Source organism: Carya illinoinensis, chromosome 15 (genome assembly GCF_018687715.1).
Source record: "Carya illinoinensis cultivar Pawnee chromosome 15, C.illinoinensisPawnee_v1, whole genome shotgun sequence".
NCBI classification, from domain to species: domain Eukaryota; kingdom Viridiplantae; phylum Streptophyta; class Magnoliopsida; order Fagales; family Juglandaceae; genus Carya; species Carya illinoinensis.
In genome coordinates this window covers 10,424,485-10,449,764 of record NC_056766.1, presented here as the reverse complement: position 1 = coordinate 10,449,764, position 25,280 = coordinate 10,424,485, and the positions used below count along the sequence as shown (strand labels likewise).

At 33.1% G+C, this 25,280-nt stretch overlaps 1 protein-coding gene across 1 annotated transcript; it reads right to left on the bottom strand.

The window, feature by feature from the left end:
- Positions 1-18,655: 18,655 nt before the first annotated feature.
- Positions 18,656-21,112, bottom strand: LOC122297340 (patatin-like protein 2). Its single transcript, XM_043107382.1, has 7 exons — positions 20,852-21,112; positions 20,494-20,675; positions 20,169-20,343; positions 19,748-19,912; positions 19,339-19,641; positions 19,064-19,239; positions 18,656-18,958 (listed from the first exon to the last, which is right to left on the bottom strand). Exons 1-7 carry the CDS (start codon positions 20,984-20,986, stop codon positions 18,874-18,876), a joined length of 1,221 nt encoding a protein of 406 aa, XP_042963316.1. The 5' UTR covers positions 20,987-21,112; the 3' UTR covers positions 18,656-18,873.
- Positions 21,113-25,280: the final 4,168 nt, after the last annotated feature.

Here is a 25,280-nt window from a genome sequence, read left to right as displayed (position 1 = left end):
ATCAACCATCCATAAATTAATAAAACCAAGCACTCCGTCCACAACCCATCCGACCCCCGAACTCCTCGGACTCAGTCCGGAATCAGCCAACCAACAGATAAATATTTATTGAATGAGCAAAATATATTTAAATCTAAAAGTAGAGTTTGGAAAATACTTACAGCGCTATATGGTATTTTTAGAAAACACGCGGCGTTGCAAACGGCGGAAGGAAAGCAACGTAACAGTGAAAATTCACTGTGGCCGTGGGTTGTAAAATACCCACTTTTGAACGGGGACAAACCAAGGCTCGGGATTGATAGGGAATGGTCTGAGGATGTTTATGAAGCTAATGGAAGTGAAGTTTGGCCGTGGGTGGGGACGGAAACGGCAGAGGAAGGCCGGATTTCCCAAAATGGAAAGCTAGCTCGTGGGAGCTGTTCCGGTGACTATTAGAGGCCGGAAATGGGTGGGTTAGGATGGAAAGGAGCCGGTGATGAAGTGGTGAAGAGATGGTGGCCTGAGGTGGAGCGACGGCAGTGGATCGGAGCAAAATCCGTGAGGCTTGTTGGGCTTTTTCCGGCCAAACAGCGGCTCCGTTGGCGGTGAAAATTGGTGGGGTGGTTCACCGGAGGGAGGGGAAGATTTTGGTAGGGGTGGTCGGTGCGGTGGGTCTGGGCTGATGATGTTTCCGGCGTGTGAGAGGAGAGAGAGAGAGAGAGAGAGAGAGAGAGAGAGACGAACGGGGGGGGTTACGCGTGGGAAGGGGAGGGGAGAAAGGATGGGCAAAAGAAAAAAGAAAAAAGAAAAAAAAGAAAGAAAAGAGAAAAAGAGAAAAAGGAAAAAGGGAAAAGAAAATATGTAGGAAAGAAATGAGGTCCAATCCTCACTCTGGAAACCAAAACGGATCCGTCGAAAACGACATTAAAAACCGTAAAACGACTAATTAAATAAAACACATCATCAAATAAATAAATAAAAACCAATTTTAAAACGCAATAATTTAAAATAAATAAACCAATATATTAATTAAATTAAAAACAATCCTTCAGTGAAAATACGCGCAAAAGCGGGTCATCACATGAGAGGCTTTCAATCACAACTAGGACCCGAAAATACTAGAGGAAAATAAGAAAAACAATCGGGCAAGAAAGTGAAGCCAAAAACAGAGTATATTTTTTTGCACAAAACAGGGCAAATCCGACTTCAAAGAACACGCTAATGGGTCCCAATCAACAAAAAAACAACAAGGATCAAGCCACAAACTAGGACCCAAAAATACAAGATGAAAATGAGAGAAAATTCGAGCATGAAAAATGGAGCTAAAAACAAGGGCAAGACCCACGGTTTCACCTGCAAAAATAGAGAAACAAATGAAATAAAATGAAGAAGAAGAAGAAGATTATGCACGACAAGAGAAGAAGAAAATAAATGGAAAAGAAGCGGGGTTACTGGGTTGGGTCAAGGGGCTACGGGCTGAGCCCGGTTTTGAAAGGGAATTAGGCCCAAAATCACAATAAAATGACACTAAACAAGCCCACTTCGAAAAATAAGCTTCCAAGAAAGGAAAAAGGCACATAAAAATAATTCAAAGCCAAATAAAAACACTACTATCCAATATGAGTAAAATAAAATATTTAAAGTTTAACCATAGAATGTTTTAAAGCTAAAGAGAAATTTAAATGCAAATCAATAATTAATAACAAGAAAGCATAATAAAATAAATTACACAACTTAAAATCTTAAAATAAATCCAACAAATAACACATTAGATTTAAAACAAAAGAGCAATAAACTATAATAAATTAAATAATCGTTCAGAAAATATAATGTAAAAATGGGATAATACAATTGTTCCACAGATGACTAACACAAGAGGGGAGTGAATTGAGTTATATTTGAAAAAACAACAATTATAAATCAAATATACAATATAAAATATAAACAAAATGCGAAACAGTAATAAATATAAAGAGTAAGGATAAAAGAGAAGTAAACTCAGTATATTAACGAGGTTCGGCTCCACTATTTACGTCCTTGCCTCAAGCTACCCCTTAAGGATCCCCAAATTCACTATTCAATCTCCTTCAGGTGGAGATAGAAACCATTATACCTTTGAACAACACCGCTACAAAGGATCCGTATAGAACACCCTCTACACTTGCAATCACCTTACACATGGTGATTCAACTATTTCCCATGTAGAACACTTTCTACATGCACAAGGGTTATACACACCATTTTTCTTATACAAGAGCTGATAGTAGGTAGGTTATCAGAAAACACTTCTCAATGAGTGAAATAAGAACAATACAGTGCAAACTATATCTCTCAAAATGAACAAGGATTAAAGCTCAATGCTTAGAGAAGAGAGAATGAAAGCTTTGAATAAATGTTGTATGCTCTAGATGTTGTGAATGTGAAGCTCTCAAATGATCTATTTATAGGCATATGACACTTCATATTCAAATTTTAAAAAATTCACATGTCAAAGACAACATCATTCACTTTTTCAAAAAAATCAAACCTAATTTTTTACTTTTGGCATATGACAAAAGGAGCACACTTTCATTTTCAAAAAATTCAAACCTAATCTTTTATTTTTTGCATATGACAAAATGAGCACACTTTCCTTTTCAAAAAATTCAAACATAATCTTTTACTTTTTGTATATGACAAAAGGAGCACACTTTACTTTTCAAATTTTTTAAACAAAATCATCTACCTTTTGTATAAGTCTAAAAAAGCATCAATCACTTTTAAAAATATTCAAATAAAACATGCACATGTGAAAGATGACAATCAATCATTTTTAATATTTTCAAAATTCAACCCTTTAATCAAGGCATGCACATGTAAAAGATGACAATCAATCATCTTTCAAAATTTTTAAATTTAATTTTCAAAAATATTCATGCACATGTGGAAAATGTATTTTAATGCTTTATGATAAAATATTAATTTTGAGCATTAATCCTAATTTCAAATTTTGAAGAGATTTACAACATTACTCTATAACTTTAATGTGAACTTATTCCCTTATTGCTCATGCTTGTTTCCTTGATGTGCTTGACTCCATTGTGTAGACAACTTGAACTTGAGACTTCTTTATTCTTTGAATTTATTTGTTATCATCAAAATTCATGTGTAGATATATAATTACACAAAACTTGAAACCTTGGGTTTAACAATCTCTCCCTTTTTGATGATGACAAATACTTGATAGAACCTGAGCCTGTATTGATACTTAAGCTCCCCCTGAGAATGTGCGTTAGTTTTTCAAGCAAAAGTATAAATATAATTCCAAGCATATATAATAAGTTTAGCAATTCAAACAATGTTAATGTTCTAATCTAACACTTCTGCCCCTTTTGGCATCATTAAAAAAGATCCACAACAAGTAAATGGACTAAAGAAAACGGTGCATTAGTAGACACTATAGATAGTTAAAAATAAAAAAAAATAAAAAAAATTGGATCCATCCGTGACCCAACAAGTGTGGCTGGAGATTTGAAAAAATCGCCTGATGTTGTTGACAAACGAGATGGAAGGCTCCGAGTTTCTAAACAAAATGTCATTTTCACCGATCGGAAAAAAATCACATTGCTCTTTGACTTGGATGATAGCTCGTCTGGTTCTTTATGCTATCTCTATAAAATCAGTCTTAAAGTTCATCCAATCCGCATCAAGTTTTCTTCTCATCTCTATAACTCATCTGCATTCTTTCAACATTCTCGTTTTAAGCCTTCTATTCTTTTCTCAATGGCTCATTCTTCTAACATTTCTCTAGATCCATCCATGAGGCATTCTGCACCTCAACCTCCTGTCCTTTCTGCAGTTGCCATTGGTGCCATGTTGCAGCAAGAAAATAATAATCTGACTAATAAGTCAGATTCTGATGCTATCTATGACTTGGTGAGTCTTGGAACTCGCTACTCTTCCTCTATTGTTGCTTTTTTCCAGCGGCTACAAGCCAAAAATCATGAAGTTGAAAAGCTCAAAGAACAAATTATTGTACTTCAACGAATTGTTCAAAAGTCTCACACAAAGGAAGAAATCATTCGGCAGAAGAATAAACAGTTGAAATCTTTATTAGATTCTTCATTCCGCTTGCCGGTTCCCATGAATAAGAATGACATGATATTGTATGAAGAGAATTAAAAAAATTTATCTCTATTTTTATTGACTCTGGTCTATCTTTTAAAAGATATTCATAATATGCATCATACCTATTTCTCTTCTGATCATACATAATCTATCTTCTGGTAAAGATTTTGTGAAAATATCTGCTAACTGATCGTATGTGTTTGTAAACTCTAATATTATATTGTCTTTCTACACATGATCTCGAAGAAAATGATATCTTATTTCAATATGCTTAGTTCTAGAATGTTGTATTGGGTTCTTTGAAAGATTTATAGCAATTGAATTATCACATTTAATTAGAATGTGATTATATATGAGTTTAAAATTTTCAAGTTGTTGCTTCATGTAGAGAATTTGAGTACAACAACTACCAACAGCAATATATTCTGCCTCAGCAGTAGATAGTGTAACAAAATTTTGTTTTTTACTAAACCAAGAAACTAGTGCATGACCTAAGAAATGGCATACTCCACTAGTGCTTTTTCGATCTATTTTACAGCCAGCATAATCTGCATCTGTGTAGCTGATTACATCAAAAGATATATGCTTAGGGTACCATAACTCTAGGTTAATTGTAACATAAGATATCTAAGAATGCGCTTAACTGTAATTAAATGTGATTGTTTTGGAGATGATTGAAAGCGTGCACATAAGCACACACTAAACATAATATCTAGTCTACTGGTTGTTAAATATAATAAGCTACCAATCATACCTCGATATATCTTCGAGTCAACTGGCTTACCGGATTCATCTTTATCAAGTTCAGTTGATGGGCTCATTGGTGTTCCAATTTCCTTAGCATTTTCCATCTCAAACTTCTTCAGTAATTCCTTAATATATTTTGATTGATTGATGAATGTCCCACTTTTTACTTACTTAATTTGCAATCCGAGAAAGAATGTAAGTTCTCACATCATGCTCATCTCAAATTCTTCCTGCATAGTCTTAGCAAAAACTTGACACATATTTTCATTAGTAGCACCGAATATTATATCATCAACATAAATCTGAATCAAAAGAATATCATCATTTTCATATTTAATGAAAAGAGTTGTGTCGATTTTTCCTCTTGAAAACCTTTTTCAATCAAGAAACCACTGAGTCTCTCGTACCAAGCTCTAGGAGCTTGTTTAAGTCCATATAGTGCTTTTGTGAGTTTGAAAACATGATTTGGGGAAATATGATTTTCAAAACCTGAAGGTTGTTCAACATATACCTCTTCATTTATAAAACCATTTAAGAAAGCATTTTTAACATCCATTTGAAAAAGTTTGAAATCTTTATAACAAGCATATGCAAGTAACATTCGAATAGTTTCTAATCTTGTGACTAATGCATATGTCTCATCATAATCGATTCTTTCTTCTTGATTAAAACCTTGGGCTACAAGTCAAGCCTTATTTCTAGTAATGACTCCGGACTCATCTTCTTTTTCTAAAAACCCATTTTGTCCCAATAATAATATGATTTTTGGGTCTAAGAACAAGTGTCCAGACATCATTTCTTTCAAATTGATTCAACTCTTCTTGCATAGCTAGAATCCAAGATTCATCAATAAGTGCGTCATCAATATTTTTGGGTTCAATCTGAGATAGAAAAACAGTATGATTGCAAATATTTCTAAGAGATGATCGAGTACTTACACCTCGTGAAGGTTCTCCCAAAATTTGTTTTATTGGATGATCTTTCACAAATTTTCACTGTTTGGTTGCATCTTATATTATATTTTGATGATCTTTCCTAATGGTTCCATGTTGAACTTCTTCTATTGTGTTTACTGAGATTGAGACTTTCCGTGTTATTTATACCTCCTGCTTCTTCATCAATAGATTTATTGGAGAGTAGAGAATTAGATTCATCAAATACTACATGCATAGATTCTTGTACAGTTAAAGTCTTTTTATTGAATACTCTATAAGTTTTACTATTAGTAGAATACCCGAAAAAAATACATTCATCAGATTTTGCATCAAACTTGCATAAATTATCTCTGTCATTCAAAATAAAACATTTGCATCCAAATACATAAAAGTAACCAATGTTGGGCTTTTTCTCATTCCAAAGCTCATAGAGGGTTTTATCGAATTTAGACCTTAGCATAACTCTATTTATAACATAACATGCAGTACTTACTGCTTTTCCAAAAATAACTAGGCAAGTTGTTCTCATTGAGCATTGTTCTTGCCATTTCTTGAAGAGATCTATTTTTCCTCTCTACTACCCCATTTTGTTGAGGAGTTCGAGGAGTAGAAAAATTATGCACAAAATCATTTTCATCACAAAATGTTTCAATATTTTTATTAACAAACTATTTTCCCCTATCACTTCGGATACTTGAAATAGTATAACCCTTTTCATTTTGAATTCTCTTGCATAACTTGGTAAAGGCATTATGTGCCTCATCTTTATGAGTAAGAAAGATGACCCAATTATATCTAGAGAAATCATCAACAATAACAAATGCATAATATTTTCCTCCTAGACTTGCAGCTCTATTTGGTCCAAAAAGATCCATGTGTATCTGTTACAATGGTCTAGTAGTAGAAATATGTTTCTTAGTTTTAAAAAAAGTTTTTGTTTGTTTACCAAATTAGCATGCATTACAAATTTTGTCTTTAAGAAAATTTATTTTTGGTAAACCTCTCACAAGATCATTTTTTGAAAGTTTAGAAATAAGTCTCATGTTGGTATGACCTAATCTTCTATGTCATAGCCAACTAGTTTCATTTTGAGCTGAAAAGCAAATAGCGTCTTGTGAGGTAATTTCTTCAAAATCGATTGTATAAACATTATTGTTTCTAAAAGTAACAAAACAAATATTACAATCATGATCATTCAAAATAATGCACTTATCCATTTTGAAAGTAACTGTAAATCTTTTATCACATAATTGACTTATGCTCAAAAGATTATGTTTTAGACCTTCAACAAGTAGAACATCTTCAATTATGAGAGAAGATTCATTACCAATTTTACCTATTCCCACGATCTTCTCTTTCGAATTGTCTCCAAATATCACGTGTCCTTCTTCTTTAGATCTAAGATCAAAGAACTTAGTCTTATCTCCCGTCATGTGTCTTAACATCCACTATCTAAAAACCACTTGTTTTTGCTTGTGGATGACTTCATGCATACATATAAAAACAATTAAAATGATTTTTCTTGGTATCCAAGTTCTTTGGGTCCTTTATTTATTAGTATTAGAAGAAACAAGATTTTTAGGTACTCATATGGCCCTAATAGTCATTGTATGATTTCTTCTAATAGGACAAGTATGATAATTATGACCATTTCTATTACAAAAATTGTAAATAGCATGTGACATATATGAAAAACTTGAATGATTATAATAATATCCTTTTTTAACAAAATTATTTTTATGAAAAAAATTTTGAATATTAGTCTTTGACGTAGAATGATTATCAAAGAAATTTTTATAAGATTTGTATTTTTGTTTTGATATATATCCCAAACCTGCCTTGTCAAAAACGTATCTTTGACTACTAAGAAGTTTTTCAAAATTTCTTTTTCCCTTCGTAAAGTTTTCAACAATATTTTCTAAATCGGTTTTCTTCTTATTAAATTCAAGATTTTCATCTTTCAAAATGATACTTTCTTTTCTTAAAATTTCAATTTCATTTGTTAAAGAAGAATTTTTCTTTTTCAAAGCAATATATTTGATACCCAATTTTTCAAATTCCTCATATACCTCTTCTAAAACATTTTACAATTCTTCATATGAATAATCTTCAATATTATCAAGATTTGTTACCTCAATGTCACCTTTAGCCATAAGACAAAGATTTGCTGATTCTCCATTGCTTGCTTCACTATCTGAACTACTTGAATTATCATCCCATGTAGCTTTCATTGCTTTCTTGCCCTTGTTTCGATCTTTCTTTAGCAGAGGATAATCTGGTTTGATATGACCAGGCTTATTGCATTTATAACAAATTAAAATGTCATTTTTACCTGAATCTTTCTTTGAAAAATTTTTGAAAGATTTCCTAGGAGGAGTTCTATTTTTCTTCAAGAACCTCTGAATTTTTCTTGTTATCATCGCAACTTCTTCATCTTTATCTTCATTTTTCTCATCTTCATCACTTTCACTTTCATGAGGAACAACTTTAAATGCTAAGCTTTTCTTTGGCTTTCCTTCTTCTTCTCCTCTTTTCAATGTGTACTCATGGGTGATAAATGACCCGATGAGTTCATTGATTTCGAGCTTCTTGAGGTCTCTAGCTTCAAGAATCGCTGTAACTTTTGATTCCCAATATTTTGGTAAATAGTTGAGAATTTTTATCTCCACCTTGGAATCAACTTTGCCAAGAGCTGTTAAGCTTTTTATGATGTTAGTAAAATGAGTGTGCATACTAGAAATAGATTCATCATCATTCATCTTAAACATTTCATATTCATGAGTAAGAATATAAATTTTTGATTCCTTGACTTGCGAAGTTCCTTCATAAGTTACTTCTAAGTTATCCCAAATTTTCTTTGTTGTAGTACAATAATAATTATCTCTACAAAAGAGTGGAGGCCGACTACTAGATTGACATTCACCAAATGAAACTGCAATGTTAGCTATACGATCTTAACTCAAAAGATAGTTAATCTTATAATAGAGCTCTTAGCTCTGATACTAATTGTTGCCTAGATGACTAACACAAAAAAGAAGGTGAATTGAGTTATATTTGAAAAAATAACAATTATAAATCAAATATACAACATAAAATATAAACAAAATGTGAAACAGTAATAAATATAAAGAGTAAAGGTAAGAGAGAAGCAAACTCAGTATGTTAACGAGGTTCAGCCCAACTGCCTCCGTCCTCGCCTCAAGCTACCCCTTGAGGATCCCCAAATTCACTATTCAACCTCCTTCAATTGGAGATAGAAACCTATTACACCTTTGAACAACACCGCTACAAAAGATCCGTGTAGAACACCCTCTACACTTGCAATCACCTTACACGTGGTGATTCAACTATTCCCCGTGTAGAACACTTTCTACACGCACAAGGGTTATACACACCCTTTTTCTGATACAAGAGCTGATAGTGGGTAGGTTATCAGAAAACACTCCTCCATGAGTGAAATAAGAACAACACAGCGCAAACTATATCTCTCAAAATGAACAAGGATTAAAGCTCAATACTTAGAGAAGAGAAAATGAAAGTTTTGAATGAATATTGTATGCTCTGGATGTTATGAATGTGAAACTCTCAAATGATCTATTTATAGGCATATGAGACTTCATATTCAAATTTAAAAAGATTCACATGTCAAAGACAACATCATTCACTTTTTCAAAAAAATCAAACCTAATTTTTTACTTTTGGCATATGACAAAAGAAGCACCCTTTCCTTTTCAAAAAATTCAAACCTAATCTTTTATTTTTTGCATATGACAAAAGGAGCACACTTTCCTTTTCAAAAAATTCAAACCTAATCTTTTACTTTTTGCATATGATAAAAGAAGCACACTTTACTTTTTAAATTTTTCAAACAAAATCATCTACCTTTTGTATAAGTCTAAAAAAGCATCAATCACTTTTAAAAATACTCAAATAAAACATGCATGTGTGAAAGATGACAATCAATCATTTTTAATATTTTCAAAGTTCAACCCTTTAATCAAGGCATGCACATGTAAAAGATGACAATCAATCATCTTTTAAAATTTTTAAATTTAATTTTCAAAAGTATTCATGCACATGTGGAAAATGTATTTTAATGCTTTATGATAAAATATTAATTTTGAGCATTAATCCTAATTTTGAATTTTGAAGAGATTTATAACATTACTCTATAACTTTAATGTGAACTTATTCCCTTCTTACTCATGCTTGTTTTCTTGATGTGCTTGACTCCATTGTATAGACAACTTGAGTTTAAGACTTCTTTATTCTTGAATTCATTTGTTATCATCAAAATTCATGTGTAGATATATAATTACACAAAACTTGAAACCTTGGGTTCAACAACAATATCGATGCTTGAAGGGAATGACATAGTTTAGGCGATTTCTTTGGAGTAGGAACTCAAGTCGCAATTAAGGAGGGGGATAGCTTTAAATTATTTAGGCTATTTGAGGTTTTAGATTTCGCAGAGTTATGAATTGAGGTTTTAGAATAGGAAGTTGTAAGTTCAACAAACTCGATAGATTTATGAGAATTTCATCTTAGATTTGAGGTCTATAGATTTTATGAAGCAAGTTTATGGGATTTAAGGTGGTAGGTTCAATAAGCATTTAATGGATTAATTAAATTAGAAGTTTTAGATCTTGACAACTTTGATAAGAAGTTTGATAACATTTGGAGCTTTAGAATTTACAAGCTTTAGAAAGCAATTGTTTTTAGATCTAAGTTCATAGGTCTTGAGCATTTTAAAAAATGATTTATTATCCATTAATGTTTTATATTTTGAAAGTTTCAGGAGTCGATTGTTTAATTATTAGGTATAAGTTCATAGATTTTACAAATTCCGGAAAATGATTCTTGTATGATTAAGGTTTTAGAATTTCAAACTTGAATAACTGATTTATAGTAAGATTTGAGTTTTTAGTTTCGCAGACTTGGTGCACTAGCTTGATCTAATTTGGAGATTGACTAGTTTGTAACCATTAAAATAGGATTGATCAAAATTGAGTTATGGATATAAGAATTTTTTTCAAGAGGGTGTTTCTTCGGGAATTGAAGGTAATGATCTAGTTCGTGTATTTTTCTAAGGATTGAAGATATCGATCTAGTTCAAGAAATGATTATTATTAACTCAAGGTTGTAGTAGCAGATTTTAGGAAATAATTTTTATCGATTCAGAAGTTATAGGTGCATCAGGGTGTTGGAAATAGTAGATTATGTGTTAGTATTGAATGTGATTGAATTTGAGGCTATATGTTTCGTAGACTTTTGGAAATGGATTCTTAGCAGGTTTAAGATCAGTCTCGGTACAAAACTTAAGCAATAGTTGTTTGCTGATTTTAAGGATATAAGTTGAGTAGATTTAAGAATGATTCTTGTTGATTTGAAGATATAAGTCCAAATGATGGAAATGGTAGTGATGGCTCACTTGCACGTTTGGAGGATTATTGGTTTTGGCTAAGGGTGCATGAGGTCGATGCGTAGTAGTGTTGAGTGTGTATGGATTTCAGAGAGTACTGGTCCTAGTTTCATTTTCGGCTTGAAAGAAGTGGGTTTGGTAGGTGTTGAAGAGGAGTCAATACGATAGTATTAAATTCAATAGATCTTGGTTTGAGTTTTTGGTGAATTGATCGGAGTGAACAGTCGAAGCGAGTTACTCAATGGAATGTTGGTTGGCTGTAATTATTATGATTATCTTTAGAAATTAGTTGTGACTTGAGGTCACATAGGAATTTAAATTGTGAGGCTATGCTTTCATTTGGAGATTAAGCATTTAGTTGAGATAATTATGGACATTGTTATTTAACTTGAAGAGAGATTGTTGGGTCATCATGTGTGGTATATGATAAGTCTTGGAAGTTGAAGATTTGGCATCAATGGTAAATAGCATAACCAAATCTATGAGGTAATAAAGCATTAGGATCCAAGAGTGTTGTGCAATAGTTTTTTATGGATTGGAGATTTGAGCAGTATGGTCTGCCTTAAGGTTTTTCATCATAAATAGTCCTTTTGGTTGCAAAATTTTGGTCGCAAAAACCTGTTTCTCTTGTAATGTCTTTAGTGCGAGCATATTTACGATTAATTCTAAAACATGGAAAAAAAAAAAAAAACCAACAACAACAACAATAACAAAATTTGTTGTAGTATTAATACAAGAATATCTAAAAATGTTTGAAAATATGCAAGGAAATAATATCTAGTACCCATATATAGTTCAAAATAAATCCGAGGCCGTTGTTTACAGGTTTTAAATCAATTATATATTAACCACCGATAATCGGTTTCAAAAATAAGAACATGGATAGGTAGCTAGTAACATTAGGGTACAAAACCAATTTTTAAAGCAAAAGTTTCTGCTAAAAAATGGTTTTGTCATATATTATAGAGTAATGTATGCTACATATATATAGTCGTAGAGTATATAAGTGCCGTATAGTCGCTTTGAAAAAGAGTAGAGTCTACTTTTAAAAAATTAATTTTTTTTCATGTAGGTCTCATATCTACTTACTTTTTCAAAGAGATTCTTCGGCATTTACGTACTCCACAATTGTAAATATCATTTCTCTATATTATATTATCTATATATTGGTTTTTCTCATGAGGCAATTTGGTCGAAATAAGTGGGGACTATGTGAGAAAAAATCTTTTTCCACCAATTTTGTTTGTGGGACGTTGGTGGCATATAATTCATGAGCAATAAACTTTATCCAGGAAAAAGTTATTTCGTGGAAAAAAATTACCTTTTGTCACGATTAAAAGTTGTGGCAAAACTTGTTTTCATTCGTGGCAAAAGGTGACAGAAACCTAACCCTTTGTGGTGCCAGTAACATCAATTGTCACCAGAGTGGAGACCGAAAAAGTGTATTAGCCACGTATGATTTTGTCACACATTTAGTGGTATAAAGTTTTTGGCCACTCCCTAAGTCGTGACTATTATTAGTATTGGGATGACACCGTCTGGTGATATATATGTTTTAGTCACCTTTATATTTGTCGAAAGAACATTATTCACTTGTTATACTATTGGAAACAAGTATTCCCCGTGAAACAATATCGTAGCTAAAGTCTTTTTTCCACCAAATTTCTTGGTGAGAGGCTCGTGGCATATAATTCATGAGCAATAATAATTTACCCACCATTTCTATACTCATTGGACAAATACTAGTTTAATTAAGGAGTAAATATTAAATCTGTCCATTACAATCTGAAATTACTCTCAAAACCCATGAACATACTAATAATAAATCCATAGTCCACTTAAACTCAAGCCAAAACATAAGGCTACATACAATCAAAACAGAACATACTATTAATAAATCCCTACTTCACTTAAACTATGGATTTAAGTGGTGTTGAACAAAGAAAGGAACTGTTGCACGGCACTCACAAACTGCAGCATGTAGATGAGTCAAATCCAGGGGGTAGATTCCCACCAGAGATGGGCTCCCTCTGCAAAATTAAAATTAAAAGGAAAAATGAACAAAATAAAACCTAGCAGTTCCAAGATAATGTCCTAGATAAAATTAAACAAAGATGCCAAAGAAAACATAAGCACCTAACAGAATCTGTATTATTAGCATTTGCTGATACTCATTATTAGAATCTGCATTAACATTATTAGCATTTGCTGATACTATTTTGATTGGATGAATGGAAATCATGTCTGGGTCTCAACCCTTTTAATGTGTCTCTCAACAATCATGGAGTAGTAAGTACTAGAAATTCCTTGAGAAATGTTTGAATTTTCCTCCCTTAAAATTAAAGCTTCACTAACATAATAAAACTTTTAACCTTGGCAAGGGACCAAAGTTCATGGGAAATTTTTGATCAGGGCAATAAAATGAAATGTCAGAACTTGAAAGTGACCTGTGTTAATGCAGAAGATACTAGAATTATGGTTTGATAATTTAAGGACAATAGCATGTAGCTCGATGGCCACCCCCCACACACATATGTCAGTAATCAGTCAGTAATCTGAATACATAATACATGGGCAATTCTACTAATTAATGCGGTTTCTCATTTACTTGGAATGATATGATTGATTCAACTCAAGACTCTCACTACACCACCCTCGTCCCTCCTTTCCTCCAAATAAGAATAAATTCAGTCCTTCTACATACCCAACAAATATTTACCCCAATATTAACTCAAACTCATCAAGTGCAAGTCTGCAACATCCATCCTATTTTAATTACTCATGCGGGTTCAAGATTAACATACACATCAATATTTTCCCATAGAAATTTAAGCACAGATCAAATATAAATTCAGTTTAGACAAAATTTTCAAAGACAAGCTTGCATTAACTATATATAAACGAATTTCAAGAGAAAGTTTAAAATCCTGTTTTACCTTCAGGTTCTCCACAGCGCTAGAAATGTCGTTCTTGCCCTAAACTCCATTAGTCCTACAGAAAGGAAAACCAAAACAATTACATTTATTTACAAAAAAATTGTAAAACAATAAAAACTCAATGTATTAAAATCATGATTCTAAGCATTCCAACCAATAAAGCAAATATTTACATGATGGCTAATCATAGGTCCAACCATTTTAACATAAAACATGATGGAGTAAAAGATTAACATACACATGCACGAAGGCGTAAATATATCAAGAAACCCACATCAAGTTCTACCAACTTCAAGTTCTACAAAAAAAAAATTAAGCAATAAATATAAACTAAGCAATAAACTAAATTAAGCAACAAATATAAACTAAGCAAAAATTAAGCAATAAATATAAACTAAGCAATAAACTAAATTAAGCAATAAATATAAACTAAGCAAAAATTAAGCAATAAATATAAACTAAGCAATAAACTAAATTAAGCAATAAATATAAACTAAGCAAAAATTAAGCAATAAATATAAACTAAGCAATAAACTAAATTAAGCAATAAATATAAACTAAGCAAAAATTAAGCAATAAATATAAACTAAGCAATAAACTAAATTAAGCAATAAATATAAACTAAGCAAAAATTAAGCAATAGATATAAACTAAGCAAAAATTAAGCAATAAACTAAGCAATAAACCGGAGGTGGCGGAGGTGGCGAGTGGGGCTTCAAAGGTGGCGGATCGGGGCTGGGGAAGGGTGGTTTGGGTTGCTAAAGGGCCGGTAATGAAATGGTGAGAAGATGGTGGCCAATGGTGGTGCGACGGCGGCGTGGGGAGGATTTTGGGCCGCGGCTTGCAGCCGTTCGTGGAGGAGTTTGGCGGCGCGAGAGGGGCTGAAAATAAAGGGGTGAGGTCGCCAGCTGATGGGGAAGAGAATGGGAGCAACGGTGACAGAAATGGGCGGCGAACGGCGGCGCAACAACCCACAACCCGAATGGGTTTCGCACGGCCATCGGGGAGGAGATAGAGAGCGTGGGGAAGGGAGGTTGGGGTGGGGGAGGTCGCCGGCGTGTGGGGGAGCTGGTGGGCTGGGCGGTGTCGCCGGACGGAGGCGGACGGCGTGGCTGGGTGGAGGACGGCAGATCGGGGGGATGGGTCGCGTAGTGCTGGAGGAGAAATAAGGAGAAAAAGAAGAAGAAAGAAGAAAGAAGAAAGAAGAAAGAAAAAGGAAAGAAGAAAAAAGAAAAGGAGGGAAAAAAATTGAAGGGAAAAAAGTAATGTGTAGAATTTTTAATCTGGCTCTTAAAATAGATCTAACGGCTATAATTTTATAATGATAAATTTAAATAATATAATTTAAATGCAGTGATTTAGTAAAATAAAATAATAAAATCTATCAACTAGAAAATAATAATTAATAACAAGAAAGTATATCAAAATAATTTACACTTTCTAAAAAAATCAAAAAATAAATTCAGTGAGAAATTCGATAAATTTAAAACAAAATAATTAATATTTTAAAAATCTGAAATAAATTTTTAAAAAATTAAAAAAAGATAATCGACGTCAGGTGTGAGTGTGGTGTATACAATAGGCTAATGTATAATATTTTTCAATTTAAAAATATGTAGAGATTTTTGTGGGGAATAATATTTGTGGGAATTACTTATTTAGTAGCGGGAAAAAACAATAAGCCACGATGATGAAGGTATAAATCAAATAGTTTTTTGCGACGACTTTAATCTGTGGTAAAACGTTAATTTAACTCGTCACAATAATTATTTTTCCACTAAAGTTCTATATGTTGCCCATATTTATTATCCACGAAACAAGTTGATCACAAAAACTACAGACGTGGTAGAGAAAAATCTTTTGCCATCAAACATTATCCACTAAGACAATTTCATGGGAAAATGCGTATGTTTATTCTCTCCAATCAATTTAGTGGCAAAAGGTCACTTTTTTCCACGACTGATATCCGCAGAAAAAGAATTCGTGGCAAAAGCCACAAATTGTTGTAGTGTATATACCGCTTATGTTAAATTTATGGGAATAAATTAATTTAATTATTTAGATTATATATTAAATCTACCCACAAGTACTGTCACTTTAACAAGGGAAAAATATTAATTTAATTATTTAAATTATATTTAACAGCCTAAATTGATTGAAGTTGAAGATTCATGCAATTTTTTTTTTTTTTTAAGAAATAGACTTCATTCATTCATGAAAGCGAAGTTGCATCTGTAACCTGATACAATTACAAGCCAACTACTCACAATTAGGGCTCCCTCAATATATAATACCTTTGTGACTGGTATGGTCTTAATTTTTATTATTCTCTATAGATAACCGTATGAGAGACAACACTCTATATAAAGCAAAGATTTCATCCCCCACCCTCTAGAGGAGAAGAGGGCTTCCAAACCTCACCCTCCAGAGAAGGAGAAGACTTTCACTCTATAGACAAAATATCCCAGAGACTATTTATTCTTTTATTTTTGTTATTTGCTTTTATTTTTACCTAAACAAAAGTAAATAACATAAATAAAAAAAAATAGTTGCAAAATTGACGAATTACAGTTTAGAAAATTGTAGATCTACATTTTCAACATTGCAAGAAAAAAAAATACAAAAGTAAATAGACTGTAGGGACACGCGCCATCCTAGAAGTGTAGCTGACGGTCGGGTCTGAAGAAACTGAAGGCTCTGGTCCCAAAAATACCGTGTGTGGTAGCAACAGGAGCTTCCCCATACAGCGTCGTGTGGAACTAACACACACTTTGACCCATGCGTATAACTCACACGCCACTCCGTTCAATAAAATTATTTGCCCATCTGAATGATGATCAACAGCTTGGGAATCTTATAGTAGGGTGCGTGGTGGTGGCTAGGCTATAAAGAATAGCAGATCAACGTTTTGACACACTTTGGATAAGAAACACAACAAAAAACTAGAAAAAAAAAAAAAAAAAAACATTAGACAATGTCTAGTCTAAATAGATGGGAAAAGGGAGGGAGGAGCCGAAGCTCCACCCCCCACCCCCCTCTAGCCTGATTTTTGCTAGAAGCGAGATTCAAGAGAAAAGGGAGAGAGAGAACAACAGAAACCCTAGCGTAAAAAGATTAGATATTCATTCCATTTTCTATAAATGTTTATTGTTGTACTACGTACTAAGATTCATGCAATTGGAGTCAAATGATCAGGAGGCTTGATTTTAACATGATTTTAATCTAAGAATATATATATCTAGATAGATCCGTGATTCCCTTTTTTATTTGTTCTTTTATTAGCCTTAGCCATGACCATAACTTGAATCTCTTTCCGTAGGTGCATGTCCTACCTAATTATATCCGATCACCAAAATATATATGGAAATGTTGAGCCTTCGTGAGGAAGGGATCGATAAAGTTGAGAACAAGCATTAATATTGAGGGAAACGGAATTCAAATTTTCATATGTGGATTTGTCAATTTATGCGAAAGGTTTGCACTAGCTCTTCCCAAAATTATTCCTTTTCGATACGTCTAGCTGGTTTTTTTTTTTTTTTTTTTTTTTGCAATGCTAGGGCCACCAAGAAAGGGGATCCCTGTGTTGTACCGATAGTACAAATTGCATTTTTTTTCAAACATTTTTAAACCTTTAAACATTTAAAAAATTTCAAAAAGTCACTAAAAAACACTTTCTTAATAACCCTTAAGGAAAAAAAATATCGGTCACTTTTGGAGGCCGGGTCACATTTCTCAGTGGCCAAAGCATTTTCCTTTTTTCTTTTTTTCTTTTTTTTTTTTTTTTTTTTTTTTTTTTTTGAATTTACATCCTTTACAATATATAAGCTATATGTTGATGGTCGTAATCTTTTCGGACGTCACTAGACATCTTAGAATTACTTTTTTGGTTACTAATTCTTCATGCCGGGCTTGTTTTAGTCTAGAGCTAGCCGCCTGGTTTTGCTTATGGCTAATTAGTTGATGACCTGATCCGATAAAAATTCATTGCGATTTTTATTTTTTTAAGATTTGACTCAATCTAGCTAAGACCTGATCGATCTGCTTGATTAGGTATCTTGTACGTAATATTATCTTTTGTACAACTTTTGTAGTCTTTTATCATCATCTAAAATAAAATTCTCCATATAAACTTTATGTTTCGTGTGATTGATCCTAACAATTCATGCTGCAAAGCTATATATCATTCACACATGACATGACTGATCATCAGCTCACATATAATTGTTATTCCTTGACCAAGCCATGGTTTCTTCAAAGCTTTTGAGGCAAAATAGTTGCAGGCTAGTTTAACAATTTATTTCACGGTACGTGATTGATTCTTATTTTTTTGTTCTTTAATCAATTTAGCTTGTTGAGAGCTTTTTCAGCAGGATCAAAATCCTTTACAATTCATAAGCTTCTCTATAACTTAGAATTATTTAAAATCTAATCCTAATTATATTTTTAATTAATTTGCTAAGGAGTTCTTTGCAAATATTTGTCTATTGTATGGTAAAAGGCTCACAATATTGTCACACATAATCTCAATCTAACAATTTCAATCATCACACATAACTTTATTCGTAACCATTACATCAAACTTTCAAATTTCTTGACAAGTTTTTTGTTTATTGTAGCAATATCAAACAATCAACGAAGAACGAATCCATTACATGAAAAGAATAGTATGAATTAGAAGGGAAGAAATCATTGAGAACTGCTATGAATATGTAGAATGGAGGTGATCATGATAGCCCGAATTCAGAGACTAGTAATCTGCATGAACATGCTCCTTGTGCTTAGATTTTCCGGCCTCTCGACACTTTTTCTCTTGAGAAAGTTTTTTTGCTAACCTGCAGAAACAATTTATGTGTTATTTATTTTTATAATAATCTATGAGTACAACATCGAATAATGAAATGTGTACTTATGCGAGTTCAATCATTTGTTTTTCATACATTCTCAAAGCCTCCTCATTTGTGCCACAATTTTTGACTGGTTCTGAATAACCCGTCCGGAAATTCACCCTTGATACTGGTTTCTTCAATAGTTTCTCCCCTATCTCAACAAGTTTATTCAAGTTCTCTTTCGTAGAGTCATCAACTGAAGCTGCTGTCCCAGTTAAGGTGTCATCCTAAACCAATATTTTATAGAAATAGTAATTAATAATAACTTGAAATTTTAAAACCCTTGCAAGCTGCATTCAAACCCTGGATCAAAAGAAGTTTCTTACTTGAATTCGGAGGTAATTCTGTTCTGAATGAAGGGCTTGGAAAACCACAGCTAGATGCAAATCAACCATATCTGCGCTTGCTTGAGTAAACACATCCACTATTGGAACTGAACCGCCATGAACTAGCCAATCAAGAAGGCCCCACTTTGCTGCCATTTTAGCACTGTATTTTTTCTCTATCTTTCCTGAGCCAGTGCCTAATGAGATTACGAGAAAGCGACCATAGTCGGTGGGCTTTATTGGGAAGAAATCAGGATTGGCATCGAAGATTTCTTTAGTCACTTGATTTATGGCAACTAAAGCCTGGACCAGGGAGCCAACAAAATGCCAAGAAAAAAAGAATATCAGCTCAACCTTTTGGAACTACAAAACTTTAAAATGTCACTTTAAAGATTATATAATATTATACCGGATTGTTTGCAGCAACACCTCCATCTATAAGATTGAATTCAGAAACCTTTCCCGCATCGCTTTGGTGCTTGAACTGATGGGCAGGAAGGTATGTTGGAGCTGCCGAAGTGCCAATGCATATGTCGGATAGTCGAGCATTCAAACAGGAGTGATGTTTCTTCGCCTGCAATTAAAAGGGACGAGGTCAATGGCTTTGAATACATATTTCTCGTCCTGTCAGACTCGTAAATGTGAAAAGAACTCGATTTAGCCCGAAATTATTCACGTCACTTTTCTGTGTCCAGCACCAGGCCGTAGAAATACTTTTAGAGCTATTATATCATTCGCTCCAAATTTATGAATACTAATTTTATATGAAAGGAAACTAACATCTGAAGCTCATGAATTTTCTAGAGAAAGAGACTAGAGAGAGATCAGACCTCATAGGATGTGAAAACTGTTGGCTGCAGATTCTTGATATCAAAAGTTGGAATAACAACATTGGTCAATGTGCTATGCAGCCGAGTTTCTCCTAATTTCTCTCTTAGAACCCCGTGAAGGTATTTCCCGTCGTACTTAGGCCCTATCAGTGATTTGAAGATTCCAAATAAGCTACTGCAATCAAAAGATTCAAAACCAGTACATTTTCACTAGTTAATATATAAATATGGAGAATATGCAAAAGCTTTTTTGTACTGTACAGATAAAATATACAGTACGCTACTATTGTGAAGGAGGGAGTAGTCAAGTATATATCAAGAATACCCCTTCTGTGGGAAAATCCGAGGACCGTGTTGGAGATAGAAGGGCTTGATATCCTTGGCAGCAAAGAGAGGTCGATTATTTTCATTTGGAGCAGCTAACATGGCGGTCACAAGACCACCTGTGCTTGTTCCTGCAATCACGTCAAAGTAGTCTGCAAGTCTAGCTTCTTCACCGTCCAGCTCCTATATATACACGCAATGGTTATTTCAAACTTGTTAGTACGTGGTAACATTCATATAACTTCTTCTGCAGTACTGAATATATAAAATTTCGGCTGTGTACATATGCATGCAGTATGCTTATGGAAGACCTGAATCTTGAAACTTTCCGGTAAACCAAAGTACATATATTCATGTACCTGAAGTTGTGATTCAAGGAAAGCTAGTATAGTTGCAGGGATAATCCCCCTGATACCACCCCCATCAATGCTTAAAATTGTGATCAAGTTCCTGTATGTTGTGTGTTGAGGTTGAACCGACATTGTTGTTTCCATGACGAAGACGAAAAATTAATAAGGTACGTAAGTGATCGTAAGAAGGGAAAGATTGCCTTGGTTGTTGTTTATGGAAGATCAAAGGAAGCTTAAGTTTCTGTTCTTATCTTTGATCCATCGACAAATTACACGTATTTATAGCCTCAGTTCTGGAGGCCATCTTCAATTAATTATTATGTCCTTGCTTCTCTAGCTGCAATTCTGTTCACAGGGTACGTGCATGTATGGCGCCCGTTGAACAAAGGATCGAGGAACTGCATATCATGTTAGTCTCCTGTTGAAACTTTCCAAACAATATCGTTCTTGGACTATATATGTTTATGATTTAATAACAGCTCTATAAGAATTAATAATATTATTACTTTTCACGTGGGATATATATTGAGGATCTTCAAACTAATACTGCCTATCATGATTTATGTCATTCTTAGGCCGATTTTGTTATATGACGACCCAAAATATATATAAATATATATATATATATAAGACACGTGTTTAATTAATTTCTCTTTACGGGTCCTATGCAGCAAAAGTATTTCATGCTTATCCATCACCCTAGCTAGCGAGCTGGATGGAAATCAGTGAGAAGAACGCTTCAAATTCATTGGTAACCTTGGTCAAACAACGATTAATAGTATATGTAATTTATTTACAGTACTCATGTTTCAATATTTTATAAGCATCACATCCTCCTGAATTTAGCGTACGTTAATGATTCAACATGTCTCTCTGCAAAACTAGTATATATATTTTGGGACATGCTGACTTGGTCTGAAAATTAGTATTTTTCATTATCCTAAAGAATTTATCTGAGTTTGCTATCAGGTAAGTGGTGCATTGGCAGCTAGTTTGACCAAGATATCGACCAACCATCTTGGACTCGCAATCTGAGGCTGCAGGAATACAGATACCAATGTTTTCACGTAACAGTAGTAGTGCTCATGATTCACCCAGATCATGATCATCAAATGCCGGCCTCTCCCATATATTATATTATATATATATATATATATATATGTGATGTGTGTGTGTACATAGGTGTTCTATGTACATTCTATCGATGAACATTGTTAAATCTGATTCAAACAACGAACTTCAGAGTTTATCTACGTACCAAACACATGCAAGGCCTTAGGACGAGGTTAAATAATCTGATCTTGCCATAACAGAATTCGATCTTAAAACGTATCTATTCCATTTAATTAAAAAACATTTGAACTTTTTATTTACTTGAGAAATTGGAATGAAGAGAATTAAATGAGGTCATCATAATATATATTTTTACCAAATTTCCTCCTCTCTTATCCGATTCCGGTCCCGTCCGGCCTCTGCTCTTCGTAGTATCATGACAACGTTTTCTTCTTGGTCAGCTTTCGAAATTCAATATAATGCAGGTCGATGGTGCTAAAGGAGAAAGTCCATTAAATTATTTATTTATTCATTTATTTTATGCATGCATGAATTATTAATTGTCCCTGACTTCATCGAACCATGCATAACGATAATATTGGCTCCTTAAGCGCCATCTCAATTATTTTCCCACAAAACTTTGCACTAGTAAAATTGCTAATGGGTAACAAAAACATATTGAACTTTAATTTTTTTTTTATTTTTTTTTATTTTTTTTTTACTCTTTTGATCTTATAATGAATACGACACAAAATAAGCTAGTTTTGGTTTAATATAAATAAATTTGGATCAAAACAGGTTGACCTAACAAGATAAAATTAATAAACTATCAATTGCAGGTCAATATGTGAAATTTGTATAACACGAATAAATCCTATTTTTAAATTTTATAAATCTTTAGTTTTATATGTCTTTTTTTAATTGCTGGGAATGTTTAATATTAATATTAGTATTTGATTACTTAACATATCAAACTATTAAATTTTTTTGTTAATATGGAATTTTATTTTATGAAAATACTAATTTTTCCTATATATTGTAATTAGTTTGGATATTGATAATAAAATATTTTATCATGAATCCAATTATAATTGTGAATAATTTATATATTTATTCTTATATTATATATGAAATTATATTATTTGGGTTAAAAAATAAATATATAGGTCAGCTCAACTCATTTATATCAAATAGGCTAAACAGGTTAAATGGTTCGTGTCTAGGTTAACCCAATAAAAGTTAATTATTAAACTGATTAAGTAGATCATATCTTGCCACCCATTATTTATTAGGATTTTAAGGTCTCACTCGTTTAATTAAACAGATCGTGTTCAGGTTGACACATATAGTCTAGTACTTATAACTTGACACAACATAAACACGACCTGTAAAAACAAATTGCCACCCATAGACTATTAATGTATGGTTTTATAAAAAGCATTTGTGTAATAACTTGTAACGCCCTATACCCGAATGGGTTGGAGAGTCACCACTTGTCACCAATAATCATGTCTCCCAAATACATATATAATTTCCAATGACTCCAAAACAAAACATAACTTCGTCTATTTCAACTTACTGAATAAATTCCTCTACAAGGTCATCAATGCAATAATACAATAACATAAATCAACGGTTCCACAATTTCCCAATAACCTCAACTTAATGAACTAGCAATTACACCATTCTCAATAAACCAAATAAACATAATGAAATCCAGACTACCAAATACAAATATTTTATCAACAATGGTACTCTTAGGTACTCAACTTTCTATCCTTAGCTAATCTTGCTTGCATTTCCTACTCCTAATCTCCAGCTGAACCATCAACATCATCTGAAAATATTGTGAAGATAATGGGGTGAGTCATCAACAACTCAGTAAGCAAAGAACATATACTAGTATGTAAACATGAGCCTTTTCACAGAATTCAAAATTTAGAATGCAGAACAAAACATTTTGGTTTCAGATTACAAATCCAAAACATATTATCAAAATATTAAAGCGATAGTTCAAAATGTTCATATTCAAAAGTCATTTGGCATAACATAACTGAACATCATCATCTTATTATAGCATATTATATCAGAGCATCATATCATAACAAATACCATATTTAACCCCCATAATAGGGTTGTGCTATCCCTAGTGGCAAAACCAGCCACTGAGTAGATGGAATACTAGTTGTATCGATTCCGGCAATTTCTCAGTAAGTTCTCAATTGGCAGAGGTGGAGTGAACCTTTGTATAAGAGAGGAGAGAGAGAGAGAGAGAGAGAGAGAGAGAGAGAGTGAGAATGAGAATGAGAGAAATCAGACTAGAGAAGAAGAGGGGAAGGGGAAGAGGACGGGCTCAAATTGAGACGATGTTGTTTCACTTATATTTTTTTAATATGATACATATAAAATGAAGTCATTTCACTTATGTTTCTTTGTACACGTTGGGTCTGAAACAAAGCCATTTCACTTATATTTTAAGTGAAATTGTGTTGTTTTACCTAAGATATATATAATATATATTTATTTAATCAGCCAATTCGGCGGTTTGAACCAGTTCAAGCCAGAACTAAACCGGCCAATGTCAATTTTAAGAAATTTTTACCATCGGCAGACCGGTTTGGAGGGGAACAAGATCTTCTCCGACATACGATGGAGGTCAAACTGATCTATAGCCATCATGGCTTTTTAACATGTGTGATATCCCCATTTTACGTGTATTTTTATTGAGTGATTTTATTTAAATTATTATAATTAGTGGTTTTCTTGTTTTAAATTAAATATGATTTTCGCGGCATTATTTTATGATTTTTAATTTATGAAATTATTTTAATATGCTTTCTTGTTATTTATTATTTTTTTGTATTTAAATTAATTTTTAATTTAAATTAGTTATTTTTGGGCTTTGAAATTATTGTGTTTTTAGATTTTATTATTTTATTTTATTTAATCGCTACATTTGAATTATTTGATTTTATTTCTTATTTTGAAAATAACTTCGGTTGGATCAGTTTAGTGACCCAAGTTGTGAGGGTCGGACCTCACTTCTTTCCTTTCCTTTTTCTTTTTTCCCTTTTTCATTTTCTCTTCTTTTTCTTTTCTCTTTTTCTTCTTTCTTTTTCTTCTTTCTTTTCTTTCTTCTTCTTTTTTTTTTCTTTCTTCCTCCTTATTTCTCCCCAGCCATGCAACGTCTCTCTCTCCCCACTCCACGCTGTTTTCTTCGTCAGCCCTAGCACCACCGTCATGCCGATGTGGCAATCACCGCCCGGCCCTTTCTCTTCCCCTCTAGCCAACGAGCTCCCCCACCTGTTTTCAACTCCTCCCTCGCCACCGTTAGCCGATTTGCCCCTCTCCAAGCCGCATGGTTATGTTGCTCCTGCACCGCTGT